Source organism: Scomber japonicus, chromosome 16, assembly GCF_027409825.1.
Source record: "Scomber japonicus isolate fScoJap1 chromosome 16, fScoJap1.pri, whole genome shotgun sequence".
Classification (NCBI taxonomy): domain Eukaryota; kingdom Metazoa; phylum Chordata; class Actinopteri; order Scombriformes; family Scombridae; genus Scomber; species Scomber japonicus.
In genome coordinates, this window is record NC_070593.1 from 16,465,352 (window position 1) to 16,482,863 (window position 17,512).

The 17,512-nt window shown below is 39.8% G+C and overlaps 1 protein-coding gene across 1 annotated transcript in view; it reads left to right on the forward strand.

Moving 5' to 3' along the window:
• Positions 1 to 210: 210 nt before the first annotated feature.
• The window catches only part of evla (Enah/Vasp-like a), a 33,206-nt gene continuing 15,904 nt past the window's right edge, over positions 211 to 17,512 (forward strand). The window contains exon 1 of the mRNA XM_053335637.1: positions 211 to 352. Coding sequence (XP_053191612.1) covers positions 330 to 352 — 23 coding nt within the window. The 5' untranslated portion in view covers positions 211 to 329. The remainder of the gene's footprint in view (positions 353 to 17,512) is intronic.

The window sequence follows — 17,512 nt, forward strand, 5'->3', positions numbered from 1 at the left end:
CTCTCTCTCTTTCTCTCTATCTTGCATTCCCTTACTCTGTTGCAACACTCCTCATCTCTCTCTCTCCCTCCTACTGTCTCTCTCTCGCTCTCTCTCTCTCTCTCTCTCTCTGTCTCAGTCTTATGTCTGCTCTGTTGGCGTAGGGGATTTTCTAGCCTTTCTAGAGGATGTGAAGAAGGGAATGGTTGAGTTTTTTACGGCAGTGTTGGACAGCATGTGCACCGCCGCTCTCTCGTCTCAGGCTAACGCTTCCCCCTCTCCTCCATAATCTCCCCATTTATACCTCCTTTCATCCTTTGCTTAAGGATTGGACTGTCTCCTTCAGCAACATGTATTCCCTGGATGATTTCGGGTAAGGCAACACAACTCCTCATCACCTCTGCCTCTTTTTCAAACAGCAGTAGTAGCATAGTTTGCCCATAAGGAAACATGTATATCTCTCTTTTTTTGTATCTGCCTCCTTCATTCTCGAGCTGTACATTCTGTTGAATAATGCAACTGGCTTTAGTTGGAGAAAAAGCAAAGGGGGGGAGAAACGGGAGAGGAAGGAAAATCTCCTCCAGGAGTTGCTGACTTTCTCTCGTCTGTCTCCTCCTTTCCAGCCCCTCTGTCTGTGTTTTCTCTCGAGCCAGCTGTTAGCGGGGACGCCTGATTGGTTACCCTCAGCAATCTTTCATTGGTTCAGTCTTTTCCTGGGAAGAAGGAATGACTTTCTCGCTGGCTGTCAGTGTGTGTCCGCTCAGCTGCTCTCGGCTGTTCACGGGATTGATCCCATCTGACTCGTTGCATGTGTTTGTGTGAGAAAGAAAGACAGGAAGAAAGGGATAAAGCGTGCTAATCTCTGAGTGGGACTATCAAAAGCCAGATGATAGAGGGATAGAGGGGTCCCTGTATAATATGTCCTCGGCAGATTACAGCGGGGCGTGGTGATTTGTTGAAGCTCAAATACAGATGTGGGGCAGAAGAGATAACATGAGAGGTTTTACTCTTGACTGCATGAACTCTTGTAATCTAGTGTAAAGTATAAAGTACACCAATGTGAAATCCTCTCTCTCACAGTATGTTCATTAGTTATGAGGGACTGCTCTTAATGACAGAGTCGTGTAGATTAGCATATTGTAAAATATTACAAATGAAAACCCCAAAACATATTGTAGTATCATTTAGAGCTGCAGCGGTTTTGAGCTTTTCTGTGTCATACATGATAGTAAACTAAATGTTTGACTTTTAAGATGTCACAATGGGCTCAGGTACTTTTCCTAATTTTCTGACATTTTCTAGACAAAACAATGAATCAATGAGTTAAGAAAATAATAGGCACAATAATCGATAATGAAAATAATTGTCAGTAGCAGTCCTATTATAATTTCCAATGTTTGTTTGTCTAAATATATTTAAATAGTTCAGAAAACATGACCTTGAAGCTCATATTCTTAGGCTCTGCTTAACTATCTCTGCTTAACTCTTCATCCATACTGTGATTATCATCATCTCTTCCTGTTTCCTCATTAGTTACTGCTCTGTATTCCTCATCTTGCCCCCTTTCCTCGTCTCCCTCCCTGTCATCCTGCTGACATCTAGCAGCTGTACATGTTCCTATAAATGACACTACATACATGATTATATTCTTATACACTGAATGTAAAATCACAGAGTTTGGTCAAATATTGACACAGGCAACTCAGTTCATTTCTAAACTTGAGTCACCTGGCCTACTGTACAGGTCTGTGTAACCTGTGAAGTGCGTTTCTCCAAACGGAAGCGGCATTCACCTTTAAGGATCAGGATTAGTGACACGATGAGGACTGAGGAAGCTGGAGTGAGGAGGAGCAGAAGAGGAGGTGGGGGAGGGGTGGTAGTGAAGTGGGGATTGCTATCCATATTGTGTTTGTCCGTAACAATTCGCCTGAGGGCCAGTTGGCATCAGTATGTAATAAATAAGTGATGTCATTATTGGGGTCAATATGTTGATTTCATTCTGGGAGTGTTTATTGCTCCTTGTTGTAGATATGTGATCAACAAATGATCTCATTTCATTAACGCAATGGTTTCCAATCCATTTGTTAAAGAATCCTTTAAGCTTTGAGACATTTAAATACTGTATATAGATGAACAATGACTAGTCAAGGAATCGATTAGTCAATGGATAGAATATGGCAAATACTTACTTCTTAAATGTGAGGATTTTAAGATTTTCTATGTCACACATGATAGTAAAAACAAGACGTTTGAAGATGTGACTGTGGGCTCGAAAAAGGCATTTTTCACTTTTTCTGACATCTATAGACAAAATAATTAATCGACTAATCAAGAAAATAATTAGCAGAGTAATCGATAATGAAAATGATAAGTATTTGCAGCTCTAAATGTATATCAATATACTGTATAACTGGTATTGTCATATGAGACAAGGAAATAAATCTTAGACTTTATCTCCTGTTTTTGTGGTCAGGACCTCGCTGTGCATACGTTCTTTAAGTTGTAAATTATTAGATAATTACTATCAGAATAAAATCTGGGTGCACAGACTTTGATTTAATTAGTGAAGCACATTTCTGGCATGATATGTTGGTATCTTTGGAGTTCACAAGAATAAAGAAAAAAGGAAACATTTTAAAAGTCTTGTAATCTGGGTAATATAAAGAGTGTGAGGCTGTTCCTAGAAGCCATATCTAAGAAGTAAAAGGAAACAATCAGTTATATCACAGAAAAATCTTTAAAACATTGATATTCTCTCATTAAATATTCACACTTGTACACACCTAGGTTTGTCAGTTTTTCCAACCATTACCTAAACTGTATTTATAAATAGTGAAAATATTCAATGATTTGGCATTTAACAGGATGTATAGTATTTTTCTGTCACACATATCTTAAAAGTATCATCCTAGGTTTTTTCCCTGTCCCAAGGCGGCACATTACATCACATTCCCATGTTAGCATCACATGTTTAATGCTCATTGTAATCACTTACCCTTGGGGCAGTGTAGAGGTTGCTTGTTACCATTTTATAAATGTTAGTGAACAGGCAGTGTCCCCATCTCAGGGCCAGGAAGAGTCTCGTCTGTCACAGATCTAGCTCGTTAACGTTTGCCCGGCCTGCCACAGAAATGTCCTACAGTCCAGCTGAACAATCAAAGCCACAGACGAGCCAGTGCTCATTTAGCTTGGCACAGGCAAAATCACTGTTACACCAATCACTGTCCACTATGGCGCTTGTTTAACCAATCACAAGTGGCATTTTCTGCTGCGGAGCGCCTGGTCAGACCCCTTGGCGATGTTGTGTCGTTCGTGTAGTTTTAATGTCAGCATGGCATATGAGGTCAGCCATTAGAGTGGAGGCCAGCGAATCAGAGAGGTCAGAGTTCACAGTAATATTCTGTCATATTGACGCTGGAATACTGTCAGTCCCGGGATTTGAGTGTGTATGTTAAAGTGGGATTGTGTGTGTGTGTGTTGGGGGGGCGGGGGTGTTATACATATTTGATTGTTTAACTTGTTCAAAACTGGATTTTTAAGGTTACACATATTTTAGGGTTTGATAATGATATTGACTGATTTGTCTTTTTTCTTTATTTTTACACATAAACATATTTTTTAAGGATCCATTAAATCAGTTTTTTAAAGAATTGTGACCAGGACACAGTATGTACTGAGCAGGACATTTTAAGTCCACAGCAATGCTAGCAGCTATACTTTGGTGCTTTGAGCTAACTAATGTTTGGGAGGTATAATGTTCACTAGTAAGCTAACACGCTAACTACCACATGCTTGTTACCACCAAACAAAAATAGAGCTGAGGCTGACGGAAACATCTTTAGTGTTGTATTTGGTGATAAACCAAAGAACTGGACAAAGTAAAATTTGACGTGATGATACCGGTAAATGAAAAGTTAATAAGGGATAACCAAAGTTATCACAGTTTAGTCCAACGGAGACATAAAAGTACAAAACTTCATTCCAATCTAGCCAATCCAGTAATCATTGGGATATTTTACTCCAAACCAGAAATGAAAACCTCTTGTCGGTGCTAGAGGAAATATAATGTCAGTATGATTCATCCTTTGGGGAACAAAAATATTAGTACAAAACTTTTTTGAACAACATTTCATGAAGGTCCCTCCAATAGTTTGGATAGTAAATTTTAGTCAGGACTGAACTTTTGGATCTAATAATAGACCAACATTACAATAAGGAACTTCTCAGTGCTCTCTGGTGGACACACTGTTCAGAAATCGCCACAAGCATATCTTTGGTGTTTCTCTACTGATATTTCTAGTTAGTCATCAGTGGCCATATAGATGAGCAGATACAGTATATCAGCCTGGGGGATTTATCTGTCTAGTCTCTAGTTTTAATCTATCTGGATCACATTCTGATTGAAGTCCCTTCAGCCAATGATCAGGCTCATGACTTCCAAAATGTCCCCCTGCTTCCAAGTGCGTGAAATTGCAATCGAGCGTCAATTACTGAGTAGAGGTTAATGGGCATTTAGCACGCACACCACTTCCAGTTAATGTGTGCTGTACATGTTTATGTATTCTCACCCGCTACATCAGTCGTCTGAGGTAGAGGGCATCCAAATCAATAGTAGCTGACCATAGTGCGGGTTAATTAACAACCACGCTGGGTTGTTAATTCAGACTCTGCTTAATACTGGGTGGCTATGGCAACAGCAGAGTCAAGAGGGGGGGGGGGGGGGGGGGGGGCTAACAGCACCAACCCCAACATCAATCCACAAATACAGTACTACATCCCACCCACCCCCAATTCTGTGTGTGGATGGGGGGATAGGAGCTGATTGAGTCGGATATGAGGTAATCTCCCTTGGGTTAACAGAATGACAATAGCACAGAGGTTCAATGACACACACACACACATACACACAAGCTCATCTGTTATGCGGTCAGACAACAGGCTGGTCAATGACTTCATCTCTGCCAGTCTGTCCATCATCTCTTTGTTGCTAGACGGATGGATCATCAGTCTCATAGTGCATAGCAGCAGTATAAGAATTCAAATCTGCGGGACGATTTTAATCTCCTCCTTTTTTAAATGGATGTCTTTGGTTGTTTGTACAGCCATCGCTCTTTTATCGTCACTTATGTTGCAGGCTCTCTGCAGGAGGATTAAATAGCTTTTAATGATTTCAATTTTTACAGTAATGAAGCAGAACAAGACGGAGCTTGTGCCATAAACTGCTGCTGCTGCTGCCGCCACTGCTGTTATTTTTGTTTTTCCTGTTTACCATCATGGACATACACCGGCTCCAAGTACTGCGTTACTGCCTCCCTCAGAGTGTCAGTGACTCAGGGTTGTTTTACAACCACATCGTTGCCAGGTTTGTACCAACACTTTGTTCTGACAGTGAGTGAGTTTGTGTGAAGTGGCTCCTTTCCACTCCCAGTATTTATCAGTGGTGAGTGATCCATGTTATATGTCAAAGTGGAATCAAAGCAAAAAGAGATGAAAACATTTTGGTGTGCATGAAATAAAGACTTTCAGGTTGTGTGCACTTGACATCTGATAGTTAGGTTAGTGTGAAGAAAATAGCGATAGTGATATACCAGCAGTACAAACAGACCAATCTTTCCTTGTTGTATTTTAATCAGAACTAAAATACTAATCTGTAATCTTAATCTGGCCTCAACAAACGGGCGGTTAGCCACAGAATTTAGGTTATTTTGGATTTTGGATTAGTTATTGTGTGCACAGATAATTTGATTTTGGACCAAACTGTAAACAAAAACTAATTTTTTTATCTTGCGTGTCAGATGTTTACAGTCTGATCTATTTTAATGATCCTTTTTTATGTGTGTGTTAGTTGTTTCCTCCCGCCTGGTCGCATCTTTTGAGTCAGAGCCAGTGATGCTGCCCGGCAGATACAGCCCCACTGTGTGACATTACACCGAGCATCTTCTTTATTCTAAACACTCGGCAGCCGCACATAGAGCATCTCTGAATAGCCGGACTCTGTAAAGGCTCCATACATGTTTAATTCACACAAGTATTGAAGGCAGCCTGGCTTCTGGCTAAAACGACAGCCTTTCGGGCCAGTGCCCTTCTCTTTCTCTCCGTTTTTTGCCGGGAGAGTGGAGGATGGAAGATAGGGGGGAAGAGATGGAGAGAGGGGGGAGGGAGGTTTGGTTGCCGCTACGGTCCCACATGAGTGCCATAGGATCAAACAGCTCTGTCGGCCGTCTTGTTGTCATGAGGGAGGGGAACAAGGGATGCGGTGGGGAAGGAGGGGGATTATTTATAAAATGAAGGACAGTGAGGCTTTATGTGTACAGTATGTGCAGCTGCTGTGTAAAAATGACCTGGACCATTCAGTATCCGCCTGGCCATTAATCCCTGATATCATACAAAATGTAAATCAATATTAAACATTTTTTGTAGATGTTTTAAAGTGCAAGTGGATCTATAATGAGTATCATTAACACGGCTGCGGTATGTGTAACTAACATGTATAGCAGTGAATTGTAATACATGAAAATCAGCCAGTCAAGCAACGACAGTATGTAGGTCGCACATTCACTGTCACTAGGCTGTGTGTGAATTCAAAGTAGCAGCACTGCAAACTGATATATCATGGCTTGAGAGTGAGCTTTTTGCACAGAACAAGCCGGACATTTAGCTAAGAACATAAGCACATTAATGTGGTTCGCATTTATGCCATTAAGGTCACAGTACTATGTCTCTCTCTCTCTCTCTCTCTCTCTCTCTCTCTCTCTCTCTCTCTCTCTCTCTCTCTCTCTCTCTCTCTCTCTCTCTCTCTCTCTCTCTCTCTCTCTCTCTCACACACACACACGGACACACTCACATATATTTTGGGCTTAATTGTTCCCCATTCTGCAGCGTTGCACTGTACTTTACGTATCAGCGGGGCAGGGGTTAGGTAAACACACTGTGATGTAGCACAGTGATCACAATCTGGACAACATGATGGATATGGGGCACTGAGGCTTTGCTGACATGTATAGATTATGAGACTCTGAACCTCTGTGTGTGTGTGTGTGTGTGTAACAGTCTTTGTGTGATACATTAGTGGAGGAGGTGGAGACATTTTTATACCATTAAAGCTTAGTTTTCAAGTCTTTAAATCCTCATTGTTCTGCTCTTAGTCATAATTGCTGTGAAAGCAGCTTCCTCTGTGTTCAGTACAGTTGTAATATCTCATATAGAAAGTATTATATTAACAGAGTAGAAATACAAATGTAGAATGTGTCTCTATATGACAGATAAATAGGTCTTTGGTGCAGGAGAAGATGCGCCTGCCTTTTTATTGAGTGTAGTCTTATTTGATGTTTCTTCAAGTCAAGTCAAATTTATTTATAGAGCACATTTAAAAATCACAAGTTGCCCTTAGTGCTTACATTTTTACAGAAAAATGTGAAATACAAATTAATAATTAAAACAAGACAAAATGAATAGGTAATCACATTTGAATAGACAATGTTAATAATTGTATCATTTAAAAAATGAGGGGGTGCTCAAAGAGATTCTGTGAAGGTGGGTTTTTTAGCTGGGATATAAATGTGGTGATAGATGTGGAAGATTTGACAGTGACGGGTATGCTGTTATACAGTCTGGGAGCAATGATGGAAAAAGCTTGATCATTTTTTGATACTGACTAGGAACAGAGAAGAGAGAGAAGTAAATGGTTAGAGGATCTGAGGGGTCTGAGTGAAGAATATGGACTCAGGAGATCAGAAATGTAGGCTGGTACCAAACCATTCACAGCTTTAAAAAAACAATAAAAGAATCATAAAATCAATTCTGTATTTCATTGGTAACCAGTGGAGGGAGGCCAGTGCAGGGGTTATGGACTCTCTTTTCTTGCTGACTGTGAGGAATCTCATTGCTGCATTTTGAACCACCTGCAGACCAGACAGGGACTGACTGAGTCCCACATACAGGATAGAAGTTCGGATGTGAGGTGATAAAAGTGTGTAAAACGGTCTAAGTATCACCAAAAGAAAGAAAAGGTTTTATATTTTTCATTGACCTTATGTGAAAAAACTAGTACGTTGAATTGGTTGTTTCAGTGTCTATAACAACTACCTAAACTGTTTCACATTTTGGGAAATAAGCTTATTGTCTTTGTTGCTGAGAGTCAGATCTTCATGTCTGCACAATAAATATGTAGCTGGAGCCAACTTAGCTTAGCATAAAGTCTAGAAATGGGTAAAACCAAAGTGTGAAAATGCCAATATGCCTTTTTACGGGGGTTTATGTGCCAGGCTATTTCTTAACTGAGGCCAGTAACTTCCTGGAGTCTCCATTGGTTGCCTGGCAGCTGGTCCTGGCCAACACATGGTCTGGAATATAACCCCTGTAGGGTTTTCTAGGTTAAATAAACGTGTTAATTAGTGAGCTTTAGAGATGCTGGGTGCTGGCAGGCAAATTTTGTTACCCTCTGAGAAAGCCTAGCCTTTTCCCCCCTGTTTCCAATCTTTATGCTAAGCTAACTAGCTTCTGCATTCAGCTACGTATTTACAAATTAAATCAGTGAAATGTAGTTTACTTTCTGGTATGTATAGTTTTGCATCAGTGTTAAATCATGTAGCAACAGAACTGCAACCCCTGAAATCTGGCATTCATAGCGTATATCTCATTCTTTTAGAGTATCTCATTTCTTTAATTTCATAATGAATCTTAGCTCTGTGCCGCTAAAAGTTGAATATTTGATGGGTGGATGTCATGAGATTATATGCTCAATGTGTTGATTGATGCCTACATAAGCATACAATATAAATATATTGTTGATTGATGATTGATGATTAGATTTTGACATAAGACTATTATAATATTTTTGGCATATTGTTAAATAGGTTCACGACTTTATTTACCCTAATCCTCTTAAAGAGTTTAAAAGGGCATTTTTCATTTCATCTCAGCTTTAAACAACCCAGCTGTGCTTGGTTTGCTCACTTACAAATGACCAGGCTTCACACTGATTCTCAGCAACAAAGTCGGCATGTGCTGTTTTTAGTTCCCGCAGGGCTCCTTCCCTACTTGTGCCTGTGAACAGTACTTTCCCCATGGAGCAGATTAGAGGTCTTGTACGAGAGTTAAGTCCTGGTTAATTTAGATTTAAGACTGCAGTGAGGTAATGATCTGCCTGCCAGGCTCTGTCTCTAATCCAACCAGTCAGGCAGACCTCTTCCTTCTGTCAGCTGGACCTCCAAACCCACCCAAACATCCATACTGTAAATGTATACACCCCCACCCATACACACACACGCAGTGGCCTCAGAAACCTTGTGAACCCTAGAGGCTCTAATCCTCATGGTGAGCATAATAATAACAGACGACAAACTGCATCCATACGCAGTAACCAATGTGTACTTGTGTGTTTGTGTTTTTGTTGCCCTAAGCTGGCCATTCACTAAAAATATCTGTGACCATTATTTTGGGTGTACGTACATGTACCGTATGGGCACCGTAATATACTGCATGTGGGTGTATAATTATGTATTTCTGTTCCTGTTTGAGAAAAGGGAGGCAGGACATCACAATGTACTGAGTGTACACCCTCGGTCTCAGCAAGATGAGGTTAAGAGTAGAAATAGTGCTTGAATTTCTGACTGTGATACATTACATTTCACTGTTTGTGTCTCTTCTATCCAGCATGAACACAAACAAGCATGGATAATTTAGAACTTAGGTCAGCGCAGACATAACTGAGTCTCCCTCCACCAATAACAGTGAGATTTATGAGTTGCAGCATAATTCCTTTGCTGAGATAAATATTGTCTACCTGATGCCATTTATTTACCAAGCATCCCCCGGGGTTAAGTCAACTCTCTCTGACATTGACTGTATGTCTCTATTAGCTACAATACTGACCAGGGATGCATAAAACTGTGTAATTATCTCTCCTGCTGCTCAGGAGGCCTCTGTGGATACTGTTGTCTCCCTCAGCTGGCTTCCATTGTACACAAGGTTATGATTTTTTCAGGCTAGTTAATTAGCATGAAATGAATTGATTAATTTGGATAAATTAAATTGTCACCATTTGTACAGATAGATGCCTGCACCTCTAAGATGCAGCAAATGGGTTTCGGGTGAGTCCTAATCTGGATATGTGTCATGACAAATTAGAAAATTAGAAAATTATTAATTTGGATTTTCTGTTTGCATTTATTGATCTAAGATTTAAATGCAGATGATGCTTGGCATTGAGATATTTTTCCTGCCCTGATTCAGAGTCAGAGTAACTCCATGGATGCATATTTCCAGTTTCTGGATATAGTTTGTGTGATGATCAGTGAGATTAGCCTCATTTAGTTCAGTCCCTGGATGTCTATGGGATCAAGTAGCAGTGTGGAAGAATCAGCCTTTGTTCCCATCTCAGCATTAAAATCGTAGTCAGCAGAAGTAATACAAAATACACACTGGGCATGGATTGGACATTGGATATATTTGATCTTTGTTAGTAGAGAAATGATTAACCTTTAACAACAAAGAAGTGACAGGACATCCAGGTGGTCTAAGTTGGAGATCCTGAACCGCAACATCCTCAATTCCAGCCGGGTGCCTTTGTTGCATATAGTTTTCTATGTTTCCAGTTTAAAGGACAGGTTCACAATTTTTCAAGTTTGTGTTAAAACATCAATCAAATCCCAAGATGAACATTGCAAGAGGTTTTGCTTGCTGTAATCATTCCTCCTGCTTATAATGCATTTTCAGTGTATGTGATCAGCGACAAATTCCACAGTCCTTGTTTTATGCAAAAATGTATTCAAATGTTTATCTTAAATTGAAAAGCAAAATTAGTCCTGTTAAGCTGCAGTGAAAGGGGGAAAAAAGAAGGAAAAAAAGGTTTTATCTTTGGAAGATACACGTTTGATTTGACTTATTTGTCAAATCTCATATAAGATTTAAAGTGAGCTTTGTGTATTTTACATTGAATATGGGATCTTTTTAAGTCATTTATGAGCAGGAGGAATGATTACAGTGAGGAAATCTGTTTCAGTGTTCATATTGGGACTCCAGTTTTAAGACAGACTTGAAAAACTGTGACCCTAATCCTTTCATTGGCCCACAATACATTTTAAAAATCTATTTTTTAATTGATTTTTGGAAAAGACGTTTGAGTACATTTGAGTGGAGTTGAGTGTTGCTGTTTGACAACATAAACCCAGCTATAATTAAGGCCAATTTCACCATTTTAAAAATGTTTAAACTGAACTATTGTGGATCTCATACATATGACTAGCTTTGTTTTTGTCATTCAACATGAATAGACCTTTGCTGACAGCACACCTCTTTAGATAGAGTGTTTTTTTGGACATTTCGTTTTCATCACAGAAACAAACTGAATTGCTGTCATGAGCCAGGCTGTGCCGGGCTGTATTGAATGACTCATCATTTGTTCGGGTCTGTTCGGGTGCCTTCCACTGTGAGCCAGCAGGATGAAACAATTACCCCGGCAACAAAAGCTAATTGCCATGATAACAGAAGCTCTGCCCTCGGGTGCTACCCAGAGAGGACGCCTCAAACACCCTGCCACCCCAACTCACTCTCTCAGTATGCCAAGGAAACACTTTGCCGGCCCAAATACATCCAGAGCTCTAATCATGAAGCTGACGAATTTCACAGGAACGTGAAATCTGATTCCTAATATGCACATTTAACCCATCATGTAGACGCCATTATTTTCTGTAGAGGATCAAGTTCAGTCATCATTTCTTTCATCACTGAGAATTCCCTTAATGGAGCGATCTGGGAGGGAAAATGCACTCAAAGCGTGCATATATAGGATTTGTGTGTTGGGGGGGTGGGGGTGGGGGGGGGGCACATATGTCTAACCATGTGTGCAGGCAAGTGCTTTGCTTAATTCAAAAGCCTGGGAATGTGGCCTCCTTTTCACCACTCGCCTATGAGGCTTATTTGACATGAGGAAGCGCTCAGTGCGGCAGAAGCCTTCATATCCTTTCTGCTCTTGTTTTTCTCTCTGCTGTCTATTCATCTCTTTCTCTCTGCCTGCTCTTTTCTTTTCTTTTTTTTTCTCACTCTTCTCAGGCTGTCTTTGGAGGTGAATATTATTTAGCCTCCAGTGAGAAATCTGCGTAGTCCAGCAAAAACAAGGTGAAATACAGTCAGGAGCTGGTTGCCAAACTGTCAGATTGATCCTTTTTTCCGAGAAAGAAGACAACTAGAAAATCAAGTACACGTGTTTTCCATGTAGCAATATGGTCAACTAATAAGAAATGCATTCTGGGATACAGATAGTCGGTAAATATGTACTCGCCTCATTAGTCTGTCAATGTGTTGGAAGTGAATTTCTTTTTTTATTCATGAGCTAGCGGTGGGGAAGGACTTATGCATTTTTAAAGATGTAGTCTATTGAATACACAAGAGAAAAAAGTCCAGCAGGCTTAAACCTTCAGAGGACTGGAATGGAAAACTGTCCAAATGTTCAATCTGTGGTAATTTGTAAAAGCATTCTGCGTTTATAAATTTCCACTCAAACAGGGCACTTGTTTTTTAGCCATGTTAGCAGCGTAGCTCTAAGCATGACAGCATTGGTTGGTCGGGCCACCACCCTCTAGACCCAAATATGTTGAAAACTATTGGGTGGTTTTACCATGAAATACACTCATTCATGCTCTTCAGAGGAGACTTTTAATGGCTTGTTGACCCTTTTAATTTACTTTACTTTTTTAAATTTTCCTCTTGTGCCACCATCTAGTTGACATTTGTGGTTTTGAGTGGTTTTTGGTTCAAACATTAATTTTTAACCTGATGTGCCAGATGTTTTGTTACAACCAAACCACCTGAGAAGTTGTCTTTTGAAACTGGAAAAGCACAGGTACTTTCAAAAAATACTTGGCAGGTGATTGTCTATCCATCTGTCTATCACTATCATCACCGGGCTAACTTCTCACTGTTGTCACACCTAAACCACATCCAAAACTTTTGGTTTGACCACAAGCGCATAACTTGAAGCCTGACATGATGGATTTTTGCATGATCATGTGATCCTGCAAATCCAGCTGCCTTCAAAGGTACATTCGTGTATGCCTCGGGATGAATTGTTAAACTTTGATCTCTGTTTAACTTTTCCTAGAGGGTCATCAGCAGGTCTAAAAATGATGTTATCCAATACTTTGTTCACATCAGCATTAGCTGTGTTTTGTGGTAGTGCTAATTAGCACATTTTAGCATGCCAGCATACTATGGCAAATATAGTAAACATTATACACTCTTAACATCAGCATGTTAGCAGGCTTACGTTAGAATTTAGCTCAAAGCACAGCTGGACTTAAGTACAACTTCACACAGCAGTCTTCATTACTCACTCACATCAGTTATTTTGTGGACTACACAGTCTTGTAGCAGCAGAAAGGCCAGTAAAGAAGATTAATTTGGGTTTATTAAGTTGGCCAAATAGTCATTTATTTGTAATTAATATGAATTTTAAAATGTTTTCTAGTCCTTCAATTTGATCTGTCAGTTGTTGTTTCCATTCCTGCTCTGAACACCAGGTTGATTCATCGTGTTATTTTGATGCCATGGATTGTGATTTTCAGCAGTAATGGACCTTTTTCACATTATTCCATGTCGCCTGTCCTCGCTTCATCCCAAACACACACTGTAGTCGCTCTGTTTGCTTTGTGGTCTCCTCTCTGTCCTCGCTCCACTCAATCACCCTTTTCAAAGCTGAAGTGAGCAAATTGGGCTGCTGGATTGTTTTTTCTTTCAGTTGGGATGTTAAGCAGCTATCATGTGCCCTATTGTGCCTTGTCTCCTATTTTGCATGTGACCTAGAGAGAGTCGGCCATCCTCAGTAACTAGATTACACACAGAACCATTTAGCGCGCTGTCAGAAGTGGCGAGAAGTCTTTGTTTCTCTCTGAAATAAGCCGAGCTGCTTCGCGATGGTCTTGATTAGAACGACAGCTCTCGAAATCAAAGAAACTAATGAACAGAAATTCTCTCTGCCAGATTCTCTTTCTCTGCCTGTTCCCCCTTGTTCTTTTTTTTTTAATGCTTTAAATCTCATGATGTGTTGATTGAGTAACGTACGCAGTCGAGACGCCTGTTTTATTTTTGACTGAAGTGAACTGAAACCGGCGGCATCAAGCTCTCACTCCATCCCTCTGGCCCAAACTGCTCCAGAAATAGGGCCTGTTTTTGTAAGAAGATCTATCACAGTGATGCAGCCACCTCCCTCTTCATTTCCCCGTGAGACTCTGGTGGTCTGCCAGGTGTCTGAAGTGGAGACAAGTGTCTGTTATGTGATTAGAGAGTCTGTTTAACTAATTTAAGGTTGTAGGAAATCTAATGTCTATAGTTATCTCTTATGGTTTTATATTTAGAAGGGGAGCCTGTCCTTAATGTTAGAGGAAGGGGTCTTAAATACATAACCTTCAGCCTGGCTTAATAGTGATAAAAATGGATGATTATTTTCCACTGTATGTATGAGAAGGAATATGATGTTTGCTTCAGGTTGAATGTGAACAGGACTTTTGTTTTTATCTCAAATGAATTATTGGATTTTACATTCCTTGAGGAACTTCTGCTTGTGTTCATGACAAATGTGTTTCCTGTTTGGTTTAGAAGTTCCTGTTAATCCCTAGATGGAGAATACTTATTGTGTAACCATTTTCCAGCCATCAGCATCTACATTCACTGTTTCTGACTTTTTACTGCTTGCACGATGCGCAGAGATTAAACTGAAGCATCTCTTTGATTTTGATTTAACAATAAACCACATCTCTGTGTTGGATGCATTATCATGAGTCATTTGTGTTTTGTTAGCTTCACTATGATATGACTGCTATTTAACTCCGCTATAGTTGTGCAGTGAGGAGTGATGGATATTTGACAGTGGGGGAGTTGTTGCTGAAATCCATCTGTCAAGCCTGTCGAGCCTCACTGTGCAGTTTATACTGACACTTTCCAATGTTTTTGCATGGAAATAAACATCTGTTTACAGCTGCTGTGTGTCAAACTGACTTCTTCACGCTACAATGAGAATAGTAAAAATGAGAACATTCAAGATGTCTTATTTATAACAGGCATTTAAGGAAGTGAAACCAAAATGCACTCAATTATTATCAGTTCTTCCCAAATGCTGGATATTTATATTACCCTCAAAACCTTCTCTGGCATAAAAAGCTATTTATTGTTGAATATGAAGATGCAGCATCTGAGTGAAGCCAATAAAACTGCTGCTGTCTCCTCACTGCTGAGTTATTCGAGGCAGTTCAGACGACCGCAGGGGAACCGGAGAGCAGATGATGGCAGGAAAGTGAGAGGAACCACGTGTTCGAGCAGTCTATGGGGGATCTCTCAGGTGTCGTGCTGCCTTTCTCCTGCAGAGCAGCACATCGAAGGAAGGGTTGTAGGGGGGGTCATGTTTTGGCATTTGAATGTTACTGTGTCCTCAGGGCTTTGGAAACAAGTCCCTGATAGCCTTTGATAATTGCTGTGTGGACACCCTCATGCACATCTGTTCATTCACATTTCTCCCTCCTCATTATGATTATACTGTCCACTTTCATTGTTTGTGTAATTGTAGCTGATGGTATAATATTGCACCATAATATCTCATTCACTTCAGTCTCTACTCAGTAATGTAGGGAATGGAACAATTAGTTAAACAATGCTTTGCTGTTATAGGTGAGCTGAGGCCATATCTATTGCTTGTTTGGTCATGTCTGCCTCTTTCTACTGTGAAGGGCTCCTTTTGTTTTTTCTAAATGAGTTATACATATCTCCGTGTATCATTACACAATCTCAAATATTATTGTTTGTGAAAATGACTGTAATGATGAATTTAAAATGGATTTTAAAGGCATAAAAATTAACAGGTTTTAAGTGATGATATGTGAAATGAAATATTAGCTGGATCCAGCTTCTCAAATGGGAGAATTTTTTGCTATATATGATAGTGAATTAAATATCTTTGGGTCTTTGGGTGTATGTATGTGGTGTGTGCAATGTTATGGGATATGTGCAATACTGTTATGTAATAGTTGTTGGTAAGGTATGGCTGGTGATGTAGGATACTGTTTGTTGTCATTGTGGCTGTAAAGACATTTATGGCGCAATTGCTGAGTCCAAGACAAATGTCCCTAAGCGGAACAATAAAGTATATTGTATTGTATTTCAAGAGTTGGATGGACAAATCTATTATTTGAATATGTTACTTTGGGCTTTGGGATGTTGTTATAGCTGTTTTTCACTACTTTCTGACATTTCATTGACTAAATAATCAATAAGATAATCATTTAAAGCAGACTTGCTACTAACTTTACCTGCTGCAGTAATTGAGTTTGTTATATTTTATTTTATTTTATTTTATTTTATTTATCTTAGTTGCTGTTGATGAGATTAATGCACTAAATAGCCTTAACAGTCAACGAGCAGGTCAACAATGCAACTCGATCTGCTTTTCTTGGCCTTCACACCTTCAGACTGCTAATGTGAGCAACTTCAGAGTGTGGCTACTGGAGAGCTGGTCCCTGAGGGGTTGAAAGTGAAGTGAAAATTAGGGAAGTGTTTAGTCAGTTTACAGGCGAGTAGAGTTCACTTCACCTCTGCATGTCCACGTCACCTCTCCACCTGTTGTTGTGTGTATTTCCATACTGAAGCTATTCTTACACCTTCAGGCACATATGGTGCTGAGGTCATGACGCTCATGACACATAACACATGGCTCTTTAGACACTTTTACAAACTCAAGCTCAATGTGGTGTCTATACAGTTTTATGTCCTGAGAGTGATCATTTTGTGATTTTTGATGAGAATAAAACACATAAGTCAGTTGCCATATTTGTTGTTTTTTTTTGGGGGGGGGGGGGGGGGGGGGGGTTGTAAATTAATTCAAATGTTCTTTTTACCAGCTGGCAATATGTTTGCTGATCAAACACTTGTGTTTTTAACACACTGTATCATTACATCACACACACCCTCCTGCACTGATGCCTCTGAACATCTCTGTGATGCAACCACACCACAGTAAAGGCCACAAGGGAAAGGGGAATTTTCCAATGTTCAGTTTTAGATTGAGGTTTTTAGTCGTCTTTTTTTTTTTTTTTTTTTTACAGCTTTTTAAAATGGCAACCCACCCTCCCCTCAGTGCACACAAGCGTACACTACAGTGGCAGTACTGTATGTTATTCCTGATGTCGTAACTTGTGGTGGTGACTGCAGAAAGGTGTGGCTCCCTTGTGACCCGTCAGCTAACCAGATAATCATACAGTCATTAAGTTTCACTGGTTGTGTTTTATTTACCACTGTCACATTTGCACTGTTGAGTATGAAGATTAACAGCACAGTGTAGCACCTCTATAATCAAATATTCTCTACTATATAGGAAGCAGATTTCAGGCCCCAGCTAAGGGTTATTTTATGTTCCATTAGCATTTATAGCTCAACTTCATTTTCCATAAAAGGGTTATTTGACCCTTTTTGTAAGACTGTCTGCATTCAAAGATAAAACAATTTATTTTACATTTTCAATCATTTTCAAATAATTTCCAAGATATTTCCT